This window comes from Populus trichocarpa, chromosome 11 (genome assembly GCF_000002775.5).
Source record: "Populus trichocarpa isolate Nisqually-1 chromosome 11, P.trichocarpa_v4.1, whole genome shotgun sequence".
NCBI lineage: Eukaryota > Viridiplantae > Streptophyta > Magnoliopsida > Malpighiales > Salicaceae > Populus > Populus trichocarpa.
This window is the reverse complement of record NC_037295.2, coordinates 1,908,630-1,932,944: the sequence shown is the minus strand read 5'-3', so window position 1 is coordinate 1,932,944 and position 24,315 is coordinate 1,908,630. Positions and strand designations below refer to the sequence as shown.

The window sequence follows — 24,315 nt, the reverse complement described above, 5'->3', positions numbered from 1 at the left end:
AAACGTGCCATCCTTTGCTATTAATATATCGGTACTCTAATCCCTTTAATACTATCCCAGAAGCTTTACTTCTATTGTTTCTTCACTAAATTCCTATTGGCAACGTCGATCGTTCCCTATGGCTGACTCTGAACATTCTTCTTCTGATGAAACTTTTGTGTATTCGAGAGGTACTGTACTGTTGCCACTCACTTTGTGGTCTCTTCTTCTTTACCTACACAGCTTGTTGGTAAAAATATTAACGGTATTTTGTCCCTTCTAAGTTTTGTTACCTTTTGCTGCTTATACTTGAAATGTTTGTTCACGACAAGGGTGGGTGTTTCTTTGTTGGACTATTTGTTCAAAACTATATTTGGGTTTATTGATTTTGGGATGTTTTGTTCAGAGGAAACAAGTAAGGAATCAAAGCTTGAATTCTCTGAGGATGAGGAGACACTTATAATTAGGATGTTTAATCTAGTTGGAGAGAGGTTTGTCTGTTGCCCTTTTGTTTCTCTATTTCAATGACTTTGTTAGCCTTCAGATTCAAAATATCTAACCTCAAGTTTTAATAATTTGATCAGGTGGTCTTTGATTGCTGGAAGGATTCCTGGAAGAACAGCTGAGGAAATAGAGAAGTACTGGAACACTAGATACTCTACAAGTGAATGAAGCTGTAAAAGCATAAGTTCTGCTTTCTTTACCTCTGCTAGAGCAACTTCTGGGTCTGTCATTCATAAGCAGAAGATGATGGGCTAAGTTGAGTCTAGCTGTTCTGTAGCTACGCTGTGTTTCATGCAACTGTTGTCTTTGATTGCTGAAGGAACTGCAATCATTTAGTAGTTGCTATTAGATTAGTGTCCATTGTGAATATCACCATGTTTCTATGCTTCCCTTTAATTTTTTTTTTACTGTTTCTATGTTTTTCTTGTGCATCGGTAAGTTTTGATGTACCAAATCTTGTTACAAGAAGTGGCTTGATTCATTGGCCATTTCTTGATTTTCAGCTAAGACTTTACTCCTCCCCTGTTCTTGTCCAAAATCTCTCATGTTTAGGGTTTTTCTAGTATTACGAATTTATCTTTCCATGAAAACGGAAGGTAATAGTAAAAAAGAAGATGATAGATAATATGATGGCTTTTTTACCCAGATGTTCTTTTATAAAAGAGTTACATATATAAATTTGGTGAGATGTATAAATTTGGTGAGATGTTTACATAATATTCTTGAATTTAGTTAAATATTCAGTCAAGACATATATAAATGTAACAAGCTATTAGGTCTATCATCTTTAAGCTCAGTCAAGCACCAAGTTATTTTTTTTTAACTCTGAAGAATCTTGGGCTTCAAAATTATTATTTTGATAAGTTAGAGATATTTTACTATAATAAAACATTAATATTTATCCTGATGAGTCGAAGATATGTTGCTTACACTTTAACACCTTTATATATATATATATATATATGAAAAGCCAGATGGGCTATACAAAGGAATCAAGATATCTCTCCACGACGAGGAGGTTTTCCTTTTTCTTCATTCTTTATTGTATATCTATTTATTAGGATTCTTCTCTAAAATATTTTTATATTTTCTTTTAAACAATACTTACTTAAATATCAGAGAGCCTTCAAGTTTATAAAAGAAGACATCTTGCAAGTATTATTTATCAGTCATTTTAGCTAAGAAGAACAACTCAAAACATAAGAAGAATTAGGAAATTAAGACAATGTCCAAAATATCAAATTGACTCTCAAGCGTATAAGGTAAATTCGAACCTCATTAGAATAATTATTAGAATCAGTTCGAGATTTAACTTAACTCAAGATTTAGGTTATGGGTTAGTCAAGTTAACTTAAATCAACCCAAGAACAACATTATTTGAATTTTTTTTAATGGAAATAAAATTATTTTAGATAAAAAAAAATAAAATTAATTTGAGTTGATGTAGTCAAATCTTGATCATAAAAATAGGTTGATTGACATGTCATCCGAATTTGGCTTATTCACTGCCCTTTGATGGCGATGCTGAAAGGAATGGATTCTTTCAGTCCGATCGAGATTGAACAAACGAATATCAGATGCCTTCGGTGGTGTTGCTAGCTCCTTCCTTCCACTTATCAGGAACGATCACTTTAGCTAACTTCTTTTCACCTAATTAAAAAATTAAATCTCATAAATGGAAACAAAATTAGAATAATTAATGACTGATTAAGTACATTGGGATGGGAGATTGAGAGACTTACACCTCTCGCAAACCATTTTTGCTGTTTTCTCTCTGATTTGGGGATTCTAAGATACAAGTCGTTGCTTTGTATGCATCGAGATAGAGTTTCTGGATTGGACGATTTAATTGACTAAAGTGTCCTTAGTGCGAAAGGGAATTTCCAGCTGCGGCAAGTAATGTATATTTTTTAAATACATATATTTTTATTTTTTAATAATTAAGACGTTCAAAGCCATCTTGCTAGGAATTCAAACTAATAACCTGAAATTCAAACTAATACACACACACAACAAAAAGAATATAAACTTATCTAAAATAATTAGACATAATTTTTTAAATAAATATTTTTATTAAATTCAATTTGATTCAACAAGTTAACTTGAGATAGTCCATTCTTATAAATAAAAAAATTAAAGAAAAATTAAACCGACATGCATTTATAAAAAAATCTGAATTGACATGCATGTGATCCAAATAATTTAATTAAAATTTATTGATTTTGAAAAAATTAGTGTTTTCAAAATAATAATATTTTTTTTTTTGAAAAAAAAGCTTTATCTCGTACCAATCAATTCCAAGTCAAGTTTAATATCATCACATGACCTGTTCTAAGTAGAATGATAGCCCATCCTCGTGGATGGATGAAAGATGCAGCCTACCTGCACATAAGAAAGATTTTATGAAGCTTCATTGTTCCTAGAAATTGGTGTGTGTATATATATATATATTATCATTTCGAGGGTTAAAAAAAATAAGGAAAGAAGAGAAAAGTCTATAAACTCAAGTCATCTCTAAAAATATTTATTAAAAAAAAAACTCGATCACAAGTTGATTTTTATTATGTATATTGCAAACAATACAATAATGTTTACTCGCGAATAGAAATTGTACATTACAAATAGGCATATGACCGCATCAACAAACACTAATCAGTAATATATAGTGGATGCTCTCACGTACTTGGAGCTTTTCCCAAATAACAAAACACAAAGAAAAAACTAATGCCAAGCCAAAGCCACCATTTTTGATTGAAAAGAAGAAGAAACAAACACACCAAGGAGACAATAAAGCATAGGAATTCTCATATTTAGGCATCTGGATTGGCCAAGAAGTAGGCTTCAACAGCCTTGAACAAGCCCGCTGTCTTTTTTCCATATACATCCTTGATTTGATCTTTCTTGATCTCAGCATCACCCTTGATGTAGTATGTGCTGGTTCTCTTGCAAATGGATCCTCCCTCAGGGGTTGGCACGAACTTGTGCTCGTAAGTCACCTTTTCAACTGCATCCTTCCAAACATTGGCTTCAATCAAGCTAAAGCTGTAGGTCAAGTTCTCTTCGTCAATTGCCTCAATCTTCTGCTTGGCATAACTGAGATCTTTTCCTGCAAGTGCAATATCACTTTGTTACTTCTTTGTGCGGTACATACAGCGAGTGTTATGCTGATTTCAATATAGTTGATATAATTACAAGTAATTGCAACATATAATATACTAACCTTCAGCAAAAGTGATCTTCCTGATGGTTCCAGGCCCTCCATTTCCTTCAATTATCTCAGAGCTCTTAATGTGCTCTGGTAGTATTTTAGGCAAAAGAGTGTCAATTTCAAGGCAGTATGCCTTGAAAAGCTTGGCTGGAGCGACAGCAACAGCAAACTCATTTTCCAAAGTGATGACACCCATTGTAACTCGGGATTTTAAAAGATCACAAAAGGGGGAGAGATTTTGTTGATTTGCGGGATGTTTTTTTGGTGCTGAAACAAGAGGAAGAGAGGTAGTATTTATAGGATGAAATTGAAGGTTAGTGGCGTGAAAGGATCGCATACATGTATCAGAGAGTAGCCCTAAATTCTTCATGTGCTGTTCATGGTCATTCATTGTTTTAAATAATATATGCACTGGTCAAATAAAACACCTATGAAACCATAAAAAATTGTTAATTGACTATGTTTATACACTCCATCATTTATTCAATAAAGAAAAGGGAAATCCCAGCATATCAATTTCAAGGAAAAATACTTTGAGAAAAGGGGATTTGAAAACTTAAAAGTCAAGCCTAAAGTTTATATTTATGCAATATTTTTCCAATTTTTATTAATCTTCTTTCACTCCCCATGTCGGAAAAAAAAAAGATTATTGAGAGATTGAAGGAAAGTCACCAGAATATGATCACAATAAAGAATGCCCGCGATCATTATCAATTGGTCAAATGAAGCTCCCATCAATGTCGATGGTATAATAAATTAATAATTTGACAAAAAAAATAAAATCTAGAAGGTATAATTTGGTAGGCTTCCAAATAATGTGTGTGTGTCTATATATATATATATATATATATATAACTAAGAGTGCTATGTAAAACATTATAGAGCAAGATTCGTTTCACTATGAGCTCTTTTAATATTATAGTAATAATTATTTTTAAAATATTTTTATTTAAAAATATTAAAAAATAATAATTTGAAGTAAATTTTTTTTTTAAAATAATACTTTTGAAACAAAAAATAAACAAACTTTGAGAGTATTTGATAGTGTGGTTGCGGTTGTTTTTCAAATAACTTTTCGTGCCGAAATGCATGCCAATGATGTTTTTTTATTTTTTAAAAATTATTTTTGACATCAGCACATCAAAACGATCTAAAACATACCAAACATTTTAAATTTTAGCAAAAAAAGATTTTTTTAAATTTTTTGGGAACGCGGTTTGCACTACATTCCCAAACGGTTTCTTTTATGTATTACTATAGTGTAATAATGATTTTGCTTTTTAAAATTAATTTTTTAAAAAATATTTTTAAAATAAAAACATAAATAAACTTTATGTATTACTATAATGTAATGATGATTTTGTTTTCCAGAGTCTAAGCTAATGAAATGTAAATTGAAAAACAAAATAGTTTTTTCATAAAGCTCAATTGATGGCATTGTTAAATTGAATGAGATAAACGAGTTTTTTTTTTTTTTTTATAGTGAAATTATTAATTTATTTTTAATTAAAAAACTAATTGGAGGCAAGGAGTGTTTTTTACTTTTTCATTTTTTTATAGTATAATTATTTAACTACCTTAACATTTTAATTCCTGAACTTGCTCGAGGGGTATTTTCACAATTTTTTTTATTGCGTTTTTGTAATATAACCAAAGGCTGGATTAAGACAAAGGCTGAGCCTAAGCAGTGCCAAGGCGATGGTACAACTTCAATCTACAAAGCTTACTGTTTGCAGGTGGCCCAGGTTCTATCAGGGAGCCATAAATATAAATGAGTGAGGAAGGGAATTCACTTTTAATTTATTATACTTCAATAATATATTTTTAAATAAAAAATATTTTTTAAAAATAATAATTATTATTATATTTCTAAACACTCCTGATAATTTTTGTCATCCTTGTTTTAAGGGAATTGCCAGAAGAGCTAGAATCCATTAATGTTAAGAAATCTTAATTACTTCATATAAACATTATTTTAAGGAATTGCCAGCACATATTACATCAAGGGAGAATTGTTAAAGATGTTTGATAATAATTGAAAAAATTATGTATTATAATTGGAGCCATGTTAGTCTTTAGATTTATAAATAATATTATAGTTCTCACACTTTCACGTGGACAAATTAATATTTTAAAATATAATAAAATATAAATTCTTTAAACACAATTCTTTTTTTATGTGCATACATATCTATTGGTTGGATTCTACAATTGTTCTTCTTCGATGTATTATCATTTTTTTAAAAAAAAAAAGAAAAGGAAAGAGAAGAAAGTTCCATAAACTCAAGTCCTCTCGGAAAATATATAAGGAAACAAAAAGCTTTTTATTATGTATATTGCAAACAATACAATAACTTAATAGGAATGCTTCCATACAAATAACCACATGACCGCAAAATCAATTACTATCAAGGCAGAAAAAAATTATCCAAAAAAAGAAGAAAAAGCATTTGCCACACTACTGCCAAGGCCAGAGAAAAGAAAGAAAGAAAGAAAGAAACAAGCCACACCAAAAAGACTATCAAACATGGGAATTCTCGTATTTAGGCATCTGGATTGGCCAAGAAGTAGGCCTCAACAGCCTTGAACAAGCCTGCTGTCTTTTTTCCATACACATCCTTGATTTGATCTTTCTTGATCTCAGCATCACCCTTGATGTAATATGTGCTGGTTCTCTTGCAAATGGAACCTCCCTCAGGAGTTGGCACGAACTTGTGCTCGTAAGTCACCTTTTCAACTGCATCCTTCCAAACATTGGCTTCAATCAAGCTGAAGCTGTAGGTCAAGTTCTCCTCGTCAATTGCCTCAATCTTCTGCTTGGCATAACTGAGATCTTTTCCTGCAAGAGCAAAATCAATTTGTTACTTTGTATATACCGAGTGGTATGTTGATTTCAATATAGTTAATATAATTAAAGTAATTGCAACATATAATCTACTAACCTTCAGCGAAAGTGATCTTCCTGATGGTTCCAGGCCCTCCATTTCCTTCAATTATCTCACAGCTCTTAATGTGCTCTGGTAGAATTTTAGGCAAAAGAGTGTCGGTCTCAAGGCAGTATGCCTTGAAAAGCTTGGCTGGGGCGACAGCAACAGCAAACTCATTTTCCAAAGTGATGACGCCCATTATAAACTTAGGATTTTAAAAGACTGAGAAGGGGGGAGAGATTTTGTTGATTTGCAAGATGTTTTTGTTGGTGCTGAAAACAAGAGGAGGAGAGGTAGTATTTATAGGATGAAATTGAAGGCTATGTGGTGTGAAAGGATCACATATATGTGTCGATGACCAGTGCTAATTAATTCTTCATATTCTGTTCTTGGTCATTACTTGTTTAAATTAAATAATTTATGTCCTAGTCAAATAAAGCACCTACGAAACCATATAAAATTCTTAATCGACAATTCTCCATCATTTATTCAATACTACAAAAAAAAAAAAAAGGGGTGAATTCTAGAACATCAATTTCATGGTAGTAGAATTCATTACAAAAAGAAGTCTTACGTTATCATTATTTCAAGTGCCTGGTCGGAAGGAGGCTGAAAAAGGAGGCAGCCCTTCATGCTGGGCGCAGCCCCGTTAGGTGGTCTTTTAAAAATCATAATACAATAATAAAAAAAAAAGGCAGGGGATACATAAGAAAAGTCACAAGTCAAAACCCTTATCCACAGATCTAATTATATGTTTAATGCTTATAGAGATGGGCTAACTTTTTTCCACCCTATATATATAAGCGTGAAACATTAATTTCTCACACCTTTTATTGTAAGTCAATGTCCCTGCTCTCACAGGGAACTTCTCCTAAACCTGTTTCTAATTAATTACCTGAAATTAAAATAAATGTTCGTAAAAAGACAATAATTAAAATTAAATAAAAAAGTATTTTTATGTAATTTTTAAATAAAAAAATCATCTCAACCCAATAGCTTATTTTCTAACACACCCCCTCAAGTGAAAGTCTTTTTGAGTTTGAAATTTGCACAAACCCACATTACCTTGTGCTTAATTTTTATCAAATAAATAAGGATAGTGAGATTCGAACTTGAGACCACTTGGTCATCAAGACTCTGATATCATGTCAAAGAACCATCTCAACCCAATAGCTTAAGCTGTTAGGTAAGTTTCCATGATATGATTTATATTATTCTTTAACACACCCCAACAAGTGAAAGTCATTTGAACTTGAAACTTATACATGCCCACATTACCTTGTGCTTAATTTTTATCAAATAAATAAGGATGATGAGATTTGAACTCGTGACCACTAGGTCATCAAGGTTCTGATACCATATCAAAGAACCATCTTAACCCAATAGCTTAAACAATTAGGTGAGGTTTCAGGATATGATTTATATTATTCTCTAACAACTACCTTCATCCATGAAACTCATATTTGTAATAGAAACTCATTTATATAAAAATTGTTTTTTTTTATATATATAGTTAAAATGTGCTTGACAGAGCACTTTTTTTCTCTTGTTTTTTTTTTTTGAGTTTTTCTTTCAACTCTCAACATGCAGGGATGAAAGCATGAAAAAAAAGTTTAGGATCTAAGATTAGAATAACTAATGTCGGATTAAGTAATCGGAATGGTAGGTTGAGAGATTCACACTTTTCGCAAATCCTTTTAGTGGTTTGCCCCTTAATTTGGGGATTTTTCCCTAAATCGTGATTCCTTGAGAAGCAGAGAGATTGGAGAGATGAGTCGTTGCTTTGTATATATAGAGTTCCTGGATTGGACATTTTAATTGACTGAAGTATATATCCTTATGGAATTTCCTGTTGCGGCAAGTAATGTATATTTTTGAAATATTCATGTTCTTAATTTTAATTAGGAATTTTTACTCTAATAATATGAAATTCAAACAAATATACACACACAGAGAAATGAAAAAAACGCTTATATACATTGTTGATAATCAATCAATCGATGTTCATAATAATGCGAAGATAAAAAAACTTAATCACAAGTTGGATTTTATTTCATATTGCAAACAATACAATAATGTTCACTCACGGATAGAAATGGGTACAAATAACCACACCAGCAAGGAATACTGGATGCATATAACAAAAATAAAGAAAAAAAAAACTATTGTCACGCCAAAGCCACTCTCCTTTTGATTAAAAACAAGCAAGCAAACAAAAGAGACAATCAAGCATAGGAATTCTCGTATTTAGGCATCTGGATTGGCCAAGAAGTAGGCTTCAACAGCCTTGAACAAGCCTTCAGTCTTTTTGCCATACACATCCTTGATTTGGTCTTTGTTGATCTCAGCATCACCCTTGATGTAATATGTGCTGGTTCTCTTGCAAATGGAACCTCCCTCAGGAGTTGGCACGAACTTGTGCTCATAAGTCACCTTTTCAACTGCATCCTTCCAAACATTGGCTTCAATCAGGCTAAAGCTGTAGGTCAAGTTCTCTTCATCAATAGCCTCAATCTTCTGCTTGGCATAACTGAGCTCTTTGCCTGCAAGTAAAATATTAATTCTTTACTTCTTTGTTCAGTACATACAGCGAGTGGTATGCTGATTTCAATATAGTTAATTGAATTAAAAGTAATTGCAACAAATAATTTACTAACCTTCAGCAAAAGTGATCTTCCTAATGGTTCCTGGCCCTCCATTTCCTTCAATTATCTCGGAGCTCTTAATGTGCTCTGGTAGAATTTTAGGCAAAAGAGTGTCAATTTCAACGCAGTATGCCTTGAAAAGCTTGGCCGGGGCGACAGCGACGGCAAACTCATTTTCCAAAGTGATAACACCCATTATAACTTAGGATTTTTAAAGATCACAAAAAGATTGAAAGGGGGAGAGATTTTGTTGATTTGCGGGATGTTTTTTTGGTGCTGAAATAAGAGGAGGAGAGGTAGTATTTATTGGATGAAATTGAAGGCTGTGGTGTGAAACGATCACAATATACATGCATCAAAGAGCAGTCCTAAATTCTTCATATTCTGTTCATGGTCATTCTTTGTTTTAAATAATGCATGTCCTGGTCAAATAAAAAAAAAATTTAATTGACTATATATATTCCCCATCATTTATTCAATAAATAAAAGAAAGAGGGAAAATCTGTATATCAATTTCATGGAAAAATATTTTGAAAAATGGGGATTTGAAAACTTTAAAGTCAAGCCTAAAGTTTAAAATAATTATAAGAGAATAGAGATGGAGATACAAGGGGTTTGAGATTGACTTTCAATTTATTTTTTATTAAAATTTAATTTTTTAATTTTTTTATATTTCTGAATTATTTTGATATTAATACGTTGATATAAAAAATAATTTTTTTTAAAATATAAAAAAAATATTATTTTAATATATTTAAATGTATTCAAACAACCTACATCATCATCTACTACCGCAGACAAAGAAGGCAACCCCAAATCCACAGCAACAGGATAAAAAACAAAGAACGTAAACAATCATTAGCAGATGGTCAAGTGAAGCGCCAACCAATGTAGAAGGTATAATTTGACAGGCCTCCAGATAATATAATCGTCAAATATATAATAAATAAATAGTATTCCTTCTCTCTTTTGAGATAATTGAAAAGGGAATTCCAAGTTGCATTATTTTTAAAAATAATCTTGTAGGCACGACTGCCTCCAGCAATAATAATAATAAAAAAAAAAACATCTTAAATTAGTTTTCAAACTATAGCCCAAATCTCAATTAAGTTCCTGATTTTTTTTGTCTCAATTTAGACTTGTAAAGTTTTTTAAAAAAATTCTCAAATAATTGTTTTATCTTTTTTTTCCGTAATTGTTTTAATTAAAAAAATTAATAATTTTTAGAATGATATTTTTCATTTATGATCCATTTATTTGATATGGGAAATAATAAAAAGAATTATCACAGCATGTTTTTAGTGTCCTTTTTTATAATATTATTAGTGATTCCAATTTAAATAAATAGAGATGTGCTTGGATATTTTTTAAATTAAGCGATCCAATTATAATCATTCCTATCTAGTATCATCTAATAATTTCTTACATTATTACAAGACACCTTGGGAGAACATGATTTTTTTGATGGGGTGTAGTAGATTGTGAGACTGATAGGGTCACAGCTAAGCAAAGACCTTCCCAAATCAATAAATTAATTTTGCTAAAAAATTAATATGGATAATGCATATCTCTTAATATCTGGCATTTACTTTAATGCATTGATTTCTTTTTGTCAGAGAATAATATAAATGATACATCGGGACCTCACCTAACAACTTAAACTATTGGGTTGAGATGGTTCTTTGACATGGTATCAGAACCTTGATGACTAAGCGGTTACGAGTTCGAATCTCAACATCCCTATTTATTTGATAAAAATCAAGCACAAGGTAATATGAGTCTGTACAAATTTCAAGTCCAAAGGGTTTTCACTTAAGGAGGTGTGTTAGAGAATACTATAAACCATATCTTGGGGCTTCACCTAACAGCCTAAGCTTTTGGGTTGAAATGGTTCTTTGACATGGTATCAAAGCCTTGATGACCAAGTGGTCACGAGTTCGAATCTCGTCATCCCCATTTATTTGATAAAAATTAAGCACAAGGTAAAATGAGCATGTGCAAGTTTCAAGCCCAAAGAACTTTCATTTAAGGGGGATGTTAGAGAATAATATAAATCATACCTTGGGACCTCACCTAACAGCTTAAGCTTTTGGGTTGAGATGGTTCTTTGACACTTCGAGCCTACACACTCGAGATTTTTCATTTTATCACCATGGCGCACTGCACATATATTTTTATAGATGCTATTGCTTCACATTATTATTATTATTATTATTATTATTATTATTATTATATTAAAAGGCTTTATCATTTCATTGTAGCAATGAATAGTGAAATGTCAAGGTATTTTTTACTTTAGTCCTCAAAATTTTTGAGGAATTTTTTTAAAATTTTATGCTTCAACATTGAGTTTACTGAATATTGGACTTCATAATTTATTTTAATTTGTTTATTATTATTTCTTGAATTTTTCATTCAAATCCCCCGTTCTTTCTCATTTCAGTATACTGTAAGAAGATTAAATGAAATTTCTCTTGGATTCGATCTGGTTTTCACGATCATAAAACAAATTTATTTTGTTTGTGATAGTTAAGTCAGAATTATATTTTAGTGGTTCCGACGACCGACTAGGTATGCTGCTTTGATAGATGCATGAGAAACAAACAATGCAAAGATTATTACTTGGATCAACAATTCTGTTGAGCATTCCATATGTACACGGTTGTTGAAGTATAAGACAACAAAGAAGGTTTAGGATCATCTACAAAGATTATTCATGCAATCAAATTTTGCAAAGCAGTATCAATTAGAGAATGATATAAGAACTCTTCACCAGAAGAATATAAACATTTAGAAGTTTTATTATGCTATAACAGATCTTTGGGGTCAATTGGCTCTTACAGAATAGGTGAATTAAAGGCATATAGTGCTTATATTGATCATAAAGAATAGCAACGATTGATACAATTTTTAATAGTACTTCGCAGTGATTTTGAAAGACTTAGAGGTTCAATTTTACATCGTTCTCCACTGCTTTCTGCTGACTCTATTGTCAATCAGTTATTAGCTGAAGAAATATGTGTTCAGTGTCCCAACTTGAGACAACAAAATCAAGTTTGAAAGTCTGGCAGCCAGTCACAATCTAATGCTCATACACCACCTAATGGTTATAAACCACCACACCACAATACTGCAGCAGGAGTTTCATCAGGCTCTATCACAGATTCTAGTACTCAGGTTGAGTAATTTCAGAAGTTTCTTTTCTCTACAAAAAAATCATCTTTCCACTAACTTGCCTATATATAATTTTTTTTGTATTTAGGTTAAAATTATGAACTTAAAAATATTGTGATTGATGAAATCCTAGCTTCCTTTTCTTTTATCTTCGTATTTTTCTTTGTTTGATTTGGATTGTTTAACAATACCCACTTATAAATAAAGTGAAGTTTAATAAAAAAAAAATTCTTTAACCATCTTGATCATTCAATTGGTTGGATTCTACAAATATAAAATCTTTCCACATGGCCGAATAGTTGTGCACATAATCGACAAGACAAATGTTTTTGTTCTTCAATGTATTATCATTTTTTATTTAAAAAAAAAAGGAAAGAGAAGAAAGTTCCATAAACTCAAGTCCTCTCAAAAAATATATAAGGAAACAAAAAGCTTTTTATTATGAATATTGCAAACAATACAATAACTTAATAGAAATGCTTCCATACAAATAACCACATGACCACAAAATCAAATACTATCAAGGCAGAAAAACATTTATCCAAAAAAATAAGAAAAAGCATTTTCCACACTACTGCCAAGGCCAGAGAAAAGAAAGAAACAAGCCACACCAAAAAGACTATCAAACATGGGAATTCCCATATTTAGGCATCTGGATTGGCCAAGAAGTAGGCCTCAACAGCCTTGAACAAGCCTGCTGTCTTTTTTCCATACACATCCTTGATTTGGTCTTTGTTGATCTCAGCATCACCCTTGATGTAGTATGTGCTGGTTCTCTTGCAAATGGAACCTCCCTCAGGAGTTGGCACGAACTTGTGCTCGTAAGTCACCTTTTCAACTGCATCCTTCCAAACATTGGCTTCAATCAAGCTGAAGCTGTAGGTCAAGTTCTCCTCGTCAATTGCCTCAATCTTCTGCTTGGCATAACTGAGATCTTTTCCTGCAAGAGCAAAATCAATTTGTTACTTCTTTGTATATACCGAGTGGTATGTTGATTTCAATATAGTTAATATAATTAAAGTAATTGCAACATATAATCTACTAACCTTCAGCGAAAGTGATCTTCCTGATGGTTCCAGGCCCTCCATTTCCTTCAATTATCTCACAGCTCTTAATGTGCTCTGGTAGAATTTTAGGCAAAAGAGTGTCGGTCTCAAGGCAGTATGCCTTGAAAAGCTTGGCTGGGGCGACAGCAACAGCAAACTCATTTTCCAAAGTGATGACGCCCATTATAAACTTAGGATTTTAAAAGACTGAGAAGGGGGGAGAGATTTTGTTGATTTGCAAGATGTTTTTGTTGGTGCTGAAAACAAGAGGAGAGGTAGTATTTATAGGATGAAATTGAAGGCTATGTGGTGTGAAAGGATCACATATATGTGTCGATGACCAGTGCTAATTAATTCTTCATATTCTGTTCTTGGTCATTACTTGTTTAAATTAAATAATTTATGTCCTAGTCAAATAAATCACCCTTGAAACCATATAAAATTCTATATGACTATGTATGCTCCCCATCATCTAGGAAAATCCCAGCACGTCAATTTCATGGATGATAAATATTAATTTACGACTTGAATAATTCCAAACTAACGGGAATTTCTTCGGGTGGTTTACCTTGATCCTTACTATGAGTGAGTTATTACTTTCCCTTTCAAAAGAACAAAAAGGAATGAGTTAGTATTATATTAAGTTGAGATATCTGACAATACTTGGGTAGTAAAACAAAATTTCTATTAAGCTGAGTGGACTGAAAAAGTCTGCTCCCTCATGTGATTGCAGTCTCATTTGTTACGGGGAAAAAAAACAAAAAAAACTGGGTCTTTCAAAAATATAAAAGTAAAACTCATGATCCCTAGGTTTAAAGCTTACCGAGGCGGCCTAAATTTTATATTTAAGCAATATTTTTTCAATATATATATAGGCTGAGAGAGTTGAAGAAGAACCACCGGACAGGATGACAATAGATAGGGCCCAAATCATTAGCAAATGGTCAAATGAAGCGCCTACCAATGCAGACAATATAATAACTTGACAAAATTTGAAAAAACAATTTGAAAAATCTAGAAGGTATAGATAAATATATAGTATTCCTTTTCTCTTTTGAGAGAATTGAAAAAGGACTTATAAGTTGCATCATTTTTAAGAATAATTGTGGATGGACGACTGCGTACTGTGTAAATAAATAAATAAATAAAAGATATAACTTAAATTAGTTTTCAATCTATAGCCCGAATCTCAATTAAATGCCTAAGAATTTTGTTGTGTTATAAAGTTTTCGAAAATTCTCAATTAATTGTTTCATCCATTTTTTATAATAATTTATTAAAATATTAATATTTTAAAAATGACAATTTACTATCCATTTATCATATTTTTCATTTATATATGATCTCATTTATTTTATATTGAAAATAATAAAAAGAATTATCATAATATGTTCTTAATGTCCTATTTTATAATAGAATTAGTGGTGTCCAATTTTCAATTTAAGTAAATATTGCTGTGCTTGTATATTTTTTAAATCAAAGGATCAAATTGAAATAATAAGAAGTGTTGATTAATTTTGCAAGTGCATGAATCGTAGCAAGTATAAAATGATAAGTAGAGTATCTTTCCACGAGTATTTGTAAAAATTAATTCTAATTATCAAAATCTTTTAATGTATAATCTATTTGAGGAATTGAATGAGATAGTTTACGAAACAAAAATTAATAATTAAAAACAAACAACCAACTGATTAAATATTATTGAATTCAATTCTACTGATTATAGTATTTCTGACTTAGTGTAACTATTCTTATGTGAACTTTCTTAATTGAATTAATTATTTCTAGCATTGAAAATCTGGTTTTTCTAATTTAAACACTAATCTCTCTCGAGTATCAATGAATTATTTCGACAAGTAAACTTCATATACTCTATGAAATTTCTGAACTTGTCAAAATTTATTAAGAACCATAAAACCTTTAACGATTACAAAATTTCATAGGAAATCTCAATCCTATAAATTTCTTAAGGTATTTCAAACACTGTCTAAAACAATAATCACTTCTCAATCTCAAATTGAATCCCAAATCATGCAAATGTTGGTCAAACATACACAAGCATTAAGCATATAATGAAATACTCAACAACTAATGTAATAATTCAATTAAAGAAATTGTTCACATATTCATAATAAGGTTACATCAAAAATCACAGAATAAAAGTCTACTCCATATTTAAATTAAAGAGAAACAAACTTGATATGATGAACATCACTCAAAAGCAGAGAATGACAGTAGAATAGTTAGGTGTCTTCCAATCTGCTCTGATTTTTGACACTTTGTTTTTCTCTATTTTTTACTCTCCTTTTGTCTCGCCTCTTCTCTTCTTTTTGGTGTATTGAAGGGTCTCTCTTTGTTTTTTTCATTTCCCTAGCTGATCCTCCCTTTTTCTCTTATACTCTCGCCTTTTTACCCCTGCTGAATTAAGAAAGTTCCCTTCTTTGTTTTGTATTCCTTCCTATCCTGATATTCCTGGCCAGATTTGAGGTAGAAAATGTGTGAATTCAAAAATCTCTATTTCTGGAGACATTGTATAAAATCAAATCTTCTTTCTAGCAACTCTAATCTTGCAATTTTTGGACCTCTGAGACTTGAGATATGGGCCATAACCCGAGATAGCATTTGGAATGCAGGAATTTTGGGTCCGAATCAATCCTTATTTTTCGACTCACTCTTTGGGTTTCAAAACAAAAAAACTGAGTTTTATGCCCTTCATATTCATATGTTTTGTAGATCTTCATCTTAGATTTTGAAAATGGTGATAAACACCTGGAACTGAGTTGTATAACTTCCTTTGCAGCTCAAAATCAATTAGTGTTCCACTTTACTGTCGGATTCTGCCTACTCAGTAATTTAGTATCTGAAAACACATTAATTTCCCACGAAGTCATTAGTTCAAAAAGAGATCCAAAATTCTAATTAACTTATGCAACACATCCTAAATATTTCAAAATCAAGCATGAATAGTGAAAAATATACATGCTATAAATTCCCTTATCAAGAAGATAATTAAATTGCTTGTCTATTTTGGATCAAAATGTATTTGTATGTTTGCGCATATGTAATGAGTGTATCATTTTCACTAACACTTCATTACATACTATCGGTTTTAGATTATATTGATGCAAATTACCAACAACTAATCTAATGATGATGATAGATGAAATTAAAAAATAAAAAATAAAAAATAAAAATAATCGTGGCTAACCTAATTTAATTTTTAAAACTTGTGACACTGATCATGAAACCGGATTATAACACAAAAAAAATTTCAAAGACGGATCATGAGATTGTAACTGATTAGAAAATCTAGTCTTAAGAGCATTCCAGACTTGTTTGAATGTGTTTAACCCATACACTATTCCAACAAATATAGACGATAGATCATAATATAATACCCAATGGATCTTGTTCTTTCTTATACCACGTTGTATAAGATGGATTGGGTGAATTATCAGCATTGGTTTTCAGGGTCAAAACCTTCAACAACTAACTCTAGAAGATCATTACAGTTTAGAATGGGCAGAAATTGGGACTGCCAGCTTAGATAATTTGATCCATCAAGTTTAAGGGATGGTGGTGGTAAGGTATGAGAAAGATTGAGGCATCTGTGAGCTATAATGGCTCCGATTCGAAGTAAACACTTGACGACATGGTGATTTTTATTATGTATTTTGCAAACAATACAATAACATCAACTATTGAAAAGAACTGCTTCAATACAATTAACCAAATGACCACAAAATCAAATACTACTAAAGTAATAGAAGATGTACTTTAGTACTCTCGAGTTTTTTTACCAGTATCAAGGATGGAAAATTTACCCGAAGGAAGAAGAAAAAGCAATAACCACACTGCCAAAGACAACCAAGAAAAGGCCACACTAAAAAGAAAATGAAACATGGGAATTCTCGTATTTAGGCATCTGGATTGGCTAAGAAGTAGGCTTCAACAGCCTTGAACAAGCCTGCTGTCTTTTTGCCATACACATCCTTGATTTGATCTTTGTTGATCTCAGCATCACCCTTGATGTAGTATGTGCTGGTTCTCTTGCAAATGGAACCTCCCTCAGGAGTTGGCACGAACTTGTGCTCGTAAGTCACCTTTTCAACTGCATCCTTCCAAACATTGGCTTCAATCAAGCTGAAGCTGTAGGTCAAGTTCTCTTCGTCAATTGCCTCAATCTTCTGCTTGGCATAACTGAGATCTTTTCCTGCAAGTGCAAAATCAATTTGTTACTTCTTTGTATATACCGAGTGGTATGTTGATTTCAATATAGTTAATATAATTAAAGTAATTGCAACATATAATATACTAACCTTCAGCGAAAGTGATCTTCCTGATGGTTCCAGGCCCTCCATTTCCTTCAATTATCTCACAGCTCTTAATGTGCTCTGGTAGAATTTTAGGCAAAAGAGTGTCGGTCTCAAGGCAGTATGCCTTGAAAAGCTTGGCTGGGGCGACAGCAACAGCAAACTCATTTTCCAAAGTGATGACACCCATTTTAACTTAGGATTTTAAAAGACTGAGAAGAGGGGGGGGGGAGATTTTGTTGATTTGGAAGATGTTTTTGTGATGCTGAAACAAGAGGAGGAGAGGTAGTATTTATAGCATGAAATTGAAGGTTATGTGGTGTGAAAGGATCACATACATGTGTCGATGACCAGTGCTAATTAAATATTCTTCATATTCTGTTCTTGGTCATTAGTTGTTTAAATTAAATAATTTATGTCCTAGTCAAATAAATCACCTATGAAACCATATAAAATTCTATTTGACTATGTATGCTCTCCAACATTATGGAAAATCCTAGCAAATCAATTTCATGGAAGATAAATATTAATTTACGACTTGAATAATTCCAAACTGACGGGAATTTCTTCAGATGGTTTACTTGAGTTGTTTTTGTATTTATATATATAGTTAATCAAAAAACTGGGTCTTTCAAAAATCAATAATGGAAAAAAGATTTTAAGAAATGGAGATTGGAAAACATAAAAGTCAAACTCATGATCCCCCCGTATCTACAAGTTTAAAGCTTACACAGGCGGCCTAAATTTTATATTTAAGCAATATTTTTTCCAATTTTAGATGTATATATAAAGAGAGAAGCCACCGGATCATTAGCGAACGGTCAAATGAAGCGCCGACCAATGTAGATAGTATAATAACTTGACAAGATTTGAAAAAACAATTTTAAAAATCTAGAAGGTATATTTTGATAGGCCATCAAATAATATAATCGTCAACTATATAAAAAACTATGTAGAATTCCTTTTCTCTTTTGAGAGAATTGAAAAAGGACTTATAAGGTGCATAATTTTTAAGAATAATTGTGTAGGCACGACTGCCCATCAATCCCATGGGCTCAATTTGCACTCCACTGGCAGTGCTGGGAATCTTTCAGTGTCTTTGCAATAATCATAGATCACAAGGTTTCTTTGGACCCAGGCATAGTCCATTTTCTGTTCATCTGAGAGATGCCAAGCATCGTATTGATCCCACCAGTATTTAGTCGTTGTTGATACACAGGCAGGGTATGGATCTTCCCATTGACAAGCTTCAACAGTGAAGTCCTTGTAAGAGGACACAAATGGGGCCTTTTTCCAGTCTGTCTTCTCTAGCCCTCCTCTAGTAGCCCAATCATCTGCGTTCCAGATACTTGAAAATAGGTACATGGGCTTCTCATTGGGGAAGAAATTATTTGGTTCTCCATTGTTCTTGTGCACCCTTATTGCCACTTTATCAACAAAAAACCTGCTTAGCGTATGAAAAATCCAAGTCAGTGTCACTGTCCATCTAACCCAAGTTGCAAACAAATCTCTTAGGCTTATTTATTGACTGTTCCCACAATGTTGATCTCTTCCTGCAGTAACTATTGCTTTTCGTCTCAAAGATATTAAATTGATGTTTTTTAAGTGTTTTTTAATGTGTTAATAAAAAAACATAATTGTAATATGCATTTTCAATGGAAAAACATCTACGTTACCAAACACACCGGGACGCAACCAGCACTTTAATCTACTGTTTTTGCCATTTTCTTTTTTGCTTTTGCTTTTGTGCAAGATTGCAGCATGAAAACTTGAATCATCAGGTGCCTTGATCTAGCTGTAGCATGGAATCGAAGGACTTACACTATCTGGAGATTGTTCCAGAGAATGGAATAGGTGTGGAACTCCTCGGTAGGGTCGAACCAAAGCATGTGCCTCATTTCACGGTTACCAGTACCATTCTTGTATATATTTGTTTGTATCAAATAGGGTTCTCCAGTTCTATTCCCCAAGAACTCAAAGTCCAACTCATCTCTTGTTGGCCCTGCCCCATTCTCTGTACACATCTGCAAACACAGATGAATCCACTTTAGCCTCCCTCCGTGATAATTTCCTGTACTTACTGTCAAGCTAGAATTAAGTACAAAAAAAATAGTTTAAATATTTATGAAGTCTTTGATTAAGCTTCACAGCCATGAATCTTTAAGGCATTTTGAGCGTATGGGGCGGAAGAAGAAAGACTTACATAATAAGCTGTCACAACACCTGCAGAGTCACCTCCAACCAATTTCAGCTTCATGCTAAACCACCCAAATCTATATTTATGCTTGGTTTGAAATCCACAACCTGATAATTAAGAAAAAAGTGATTTAATAAGATTGCAAATCTTGAACATTAAGCAAGGAATATATGATATATTCATCCCATTCAATCAATGAACGAATAAAGAACTCTTTAGTTTGCTCTGATTGAAGATTATATAAATGCATAGAGATGTGTGTACCTGTTTCTTTGTCCAATGAGAGATACCAGATCTGCCATCTTCAGATGTTTTGAAATGATCCTCAGACCACATTATGCTAAAGTTATCTTCAAAAGAAGCTTTTGGTTGAGCTGCTTCAGAGGATACACAGGAAGCAGCCATGAAAGCTGCAGTGTAGAGAAGAGCTGCCATTGTAGAAACCCTTCTCTCCATTTTGGTTGAAGAAGGCAGGGAATGAGTTTTCTCAACTAGCAGCTGGATCTTTGTGAGGAGAAGACAACTTTTTCTCTCTTTTTCTCTCATTTGTCATTTTTGATGATGTTCTCTCTTAGGTGTCGAATCCAATAAAAAAAAAATCTACCAACGAAAATCAAAATTCTAAAAACTTTGAGACTAGTCATGTATGTTCTCGTATGTTTTATAATATTATTGTTCTTTCTTTTTTAATTTTATCTTTCCACAACTTTTTAAAACTTTATCTCATAGAATTTAGTTAAAAAAAAAGGATTCAATAAAAAATGTTTAGGATGAAATTTAAAAATAAAAAGACTAAATGAAAAGAAAAAAGAAAGAGAGTTGGGAAGCCCTTTAGCATTTCTAGAAAAAAACATTGCAATCTACGGGCTTTTCAATGTAATCACTTTGTTCGTTTCTGCTGGTTTGCTTCACTTTAACCTAGCAATGGAGGTTTATTCAAACTATAAAGAAAAACTTTTACTAGGAATTAGCAGAGCTTGCTTTCTTCGAAATAAAACCAGCATGCTAATAACAATGGCCAAGAAAGGAGGCAGATTATATTACACAGTGACAAAACAATATCCTCTTCACTACTGGCTCAGAGTCTTCAGACATATCTTGCGGGCAACCAGTGGTATTCCCTCAAGTTTGCGAAAGGATGGAATATTGATAGCCGTTTGATTACAAGTCAAATGCTTGAAACATTGGGCTTTAATGGTGCACATGACATGCCTGGGAATTCTGAGGTGAGTTCATGGATGGTGATAATTAAGGGTCCTACCCAATTGCATTATTGTAGAGCTCAGTAATGGACTGATAGAGATCATAGCAAAGGTTAATGATTCAATATTTAAATTGCAAAGCATATTAGAACCTTTTCCTTTTATCTATTTTTTTTTTTCAATTTGAAAGGTAGCCAAGAATAGTAGTATTTTCAACTTGAACATTTTTAAATTTCACTATTAAAGTTAAAATTCTTATTAAGTGAGCATTTGTTTTGAGTAAAATATTTTATAAAAAATATATATTTTTTTATTTTTCTTTCCTAAAGTATTTTAAAGAAATTGGTTTGTGTAAAATTATTTTTATAAATCAAGGACCAAAATAAAATTTCTTTATTTTCAACCTCAAAACCATTCTGGCCAGAGTTTTTAGCAAAGTTTAAACAAATTTCTTAACCCATAAAAAATCAATCAATTAATTAATTAATTAATTTTTATTTCTAACAACACACCTAAAATCAATCACTTAACTTTAAACCCATAATAATCATGAATCAATCTTAATAGCATAAACTTAAAATCTTTATAAACCTTTTCATAAACAAACCATAATCAAAAGTAACATAAAAGGGAACCACTTATTTGTTATTTCTATCTTTTTTCAACCAAAAAACTCAAGATTAAAAACTGAAATCATTAGTTTGATGAAAAGAGGGTCACGGTAGTCACAAGAATTAGAAGAGAGAAAAACAATTCTCTTGCAACTTTCCCTTATATACTTGGTTTACTTAGGTTGGATTTAGGCTAACTTGAGTAACTTTCTCTTGCAACTTTCTCTTTGAAAATATCATCTTCTTTTCTTTTTTTTTTTTGTAAAAAGAGTAGAAAAAGAAAGAAAAAAAATTGTATCTAATAAAGAAAAGGTTACAAACTAGCCTTGTTGTAGAAGATTAGATCTTTTGACTGAGCTATCTTGAATTTGCAACCCTCCACCTTTGCACACTCCATAAATGTTTGTTTGTAACTTGCAATTGAACATAAAAAAAAGTTAAAAAATAATATGGCAGCATATAAATTCGAAAGAGAAAAAATAAAAGGATGATGAGTTATGTTAAAATAAAAAAATTGAAAAAAATAGTGAGAAATTTGACTTGGGAGAGAGTTTACGGTTAGGATTTTGATTTTTTAAAAGGTTTGATTGACAAGAGCTTGATGAAGGTTTGTCGAAATCAAGTTAGAGTTTTTGGTTATAAGAAAAAGAGAAAGGGATTGATGGCTTTAGTTTGTTAAAATGATGACCGGAAAAGTTTCCCACTTAAATTTAAGGTATATAAGTTGAAAGGGAGATGAGAAAACGACGAGAGAAAAAAACCTAAGAGAAAGAAAGAAAGGTAGTATTTATACCAAGTGGACTGTATAAGATATATATAGTGGGTTGTGTTTATTCAGTTTCATGAATCTCGACCTATCATCCAACTCATGATATTTATGTTTTAGATTTTTTAATCCACTATCATCTTTAATATTTATATTATTTGATTTTAACGAATTAATACAAATATTATGAATAGATACATTTTCTTTTAACACCCCTAAACATAACTAGGTTTCACTTCTCAAAACCTTAACCTCACCACAAAACCAACTCCTTATCTCTTTTACAAAATCCTCCACAAAACACAAACTAACCCTCAAATTTCTCTAAACCTTTTCAATTGGGTCCAAATCAATGGGTGTTAGGTATTGAGTTTCAACATGTTGTTTTGTCAAATTTTAAATTGTTTTGCTTCAAATTAATGTTTTTTAGTGTTTTTAGATCATTTTAATGTGTTAATGTCAAAAATAAATTTTAAAAAATAAAAAATATATTATTTTCAAACAAAAAGCCATTTGAAATGCAATCGTTACCATACTCTCAAACACCTTAAGCTTAAACCAGTCCTTAAATCCTGTTGTTGCTACCTAAAATTGCCAAAAAAAAAAAGTTGAGGAACGAGTTTGAAAACCTAGCAACATTTTACCTATAAATATAAATCTACACAAGACGGGGGGGAATTAGGAGAGAAAAAATTTGGGAGGAAGGGGTAAAAGAAAAGGCCAGAAGGGAACCCTAAAAAAGAAACTTCATCTTCTCTAAGCCAGCCGCCACCCCTCATATTTTTGGGGTTTTTGTTTTTTCTTCTCTCTAAACCAGCCAAAGCTTCGCCCCTCCCTTTGCCAAAAACAAACCAGAGAACTCCATTAAACCCACCATCACTTACAGGCCTTCCCTCTCTGTCAACATAGCCCCCACAAACCGGCCTCACACTGTCCCTTTCCCTAGCTATTCTTCCCCCAGCCATCGAGAGCATCGCCTTCGTCTATTGGCCAAACTAGAGTCGCCGCCCACTGACATAGGAGACCAGCCCCACAGACGCCGTCTCTAGCTTCCCCCATCTCTGCTAAACCGAGACCCAGCTCTCTCTTCTTCAACCAGCCTCTAGCGACAACCAAAACATAGTAGCGCCTACAGACCTGTAGCTGTCCCACACAAGTTGAACCCTTTTCCTCCTCCTTACCACCAACTACCTGAAGCAGTGGAGAAGAAGACGAAACCCATAAAAAAAAAACAGATCTACAGTGAAGCAGATCTAAAAAAAAAGAGAAAGGAGAGAAGCATATTTGAAAACAATGAAGGAAAATTAAAACAGACTACTTGTTACATTTTTGGGTGTTTTACAGGTCACCGTCGCGCGTGGAGGAGACGCACCACCACTGTTTCTACATTCCTAGAAGTCTTCCTCTGCAATTCCTGGAATTTTAGGGGTCTGTTTTGTAATTTTTACATGCTAGAATATGTATTTAAATTATTGGTATTTTTTTAAATTTTATGTTATGTTGTAAACATGCAAACATGAGAAAACTAGTGAAAAGTGGTGTGTGTATTTTTATTTTTATTTGTGTTTTTGAATGATAAAACCAAAAGAAAAAAAAATAAAAAGACAAGAAGAATTGAATGTTTTGATTCGCTCATGGTTAAGGATTACAAGCTTACATGTAGGATGTATTCCTGATATTCGATGAAAAGACAATTTTTCAAACTTCTATAACTTATCAAAACCTCGAAGTAGTTTATCTCAT

The 24,315-nt window shown here is 32.2% G+C and overlaps 2 protein-coding genes and 1 pseudogene across 22 annotated transcripts; 1 reads left to right on the top strand and 2 right to left on the bottom strand.

Moving 5' to 3' along the window:
• On the top strand, nucleotides 1-1,021 carry LOC7485537 (MYB-like transcription factor ETC1). Its single transcript, XM_002317175.4, has 3 exons — nucleotides 1-170; nucleotides 386-470; nucleotides 564-1,021. Exons 1-3 carry the CDS (start codon nucleotides 119-121, stop codon nucleotides 649-651), a joined length of 225 nt encoding a protein of 74 aa, XP_002317211.1. The 5' UTR covers nucleotides 1-118; the 3' UTR covers nucleotides 652-1,021.
• A 2,002-nt stretch (nucleotides 1,022-3,023) lies between these two features.
• Nucleotides 3,024-18,067, bottom strand: LOC18102814 (major allergen Pru ar 1). 21 transcript variants are annotated; one of them, XM_052445560.1, is made up of 4 exons: nucleotides 17,993-18,013; nucleotides 6,755-6,823; nucleotides 3,704-3,824; nucleotides 3,024-3,589 (listed from the first exon to the last, which is right to left on the bottom strand). In XM_052445560.1, the coding sequence occupies exons 2-4, from the start codon at nucleotides 6,815-6,817 to the stop codon at nucleotides 3,294-3,296; spliced, it is 480 nt and encodes a 159-aa protein (XP_052301520.1). In that variant the 5' UTR covers nucleotides 6,818-6,823; nucleotides 17,993-18,013; the 3' UTR covers nucleotides 3,024-3,293. The 21 variants fall into 21 exon arrangements, with proteins under 21 accessions (XP_052301520.1, XP_052301518.1, XP_052301523.1 ...); XM_052445561.1 differs by lacking the exons at nucleotides 3,024-3,589; nucleotides 3,704-3,824; nucleotides 6,755-6,823; nucleotides 17,993-18,013 and adding exons at nucleotides 5,997-6,380; nucleotides 9,012-9,051; nucleotides 13,268-13,377; nucleotides 13,484-13,756; XM_052445558.1 differs by lacking the exon at nucleotides 6,755-6,823 and having other exon boundaries at nucleotides 17,924-18,061.
• A 610-nt stretch (nucleotides 18,068-18,677) lies between these two features.
• Nucleotides 18,678-20,739, bottom strand: LOC7484501 (probable xyloglucan endotransglucosylase/hydrolase protein 8; annotated as a pseudogene).
• Nucleotides 20,740-24,315: the final 3,576 nt, after the last annotated feature.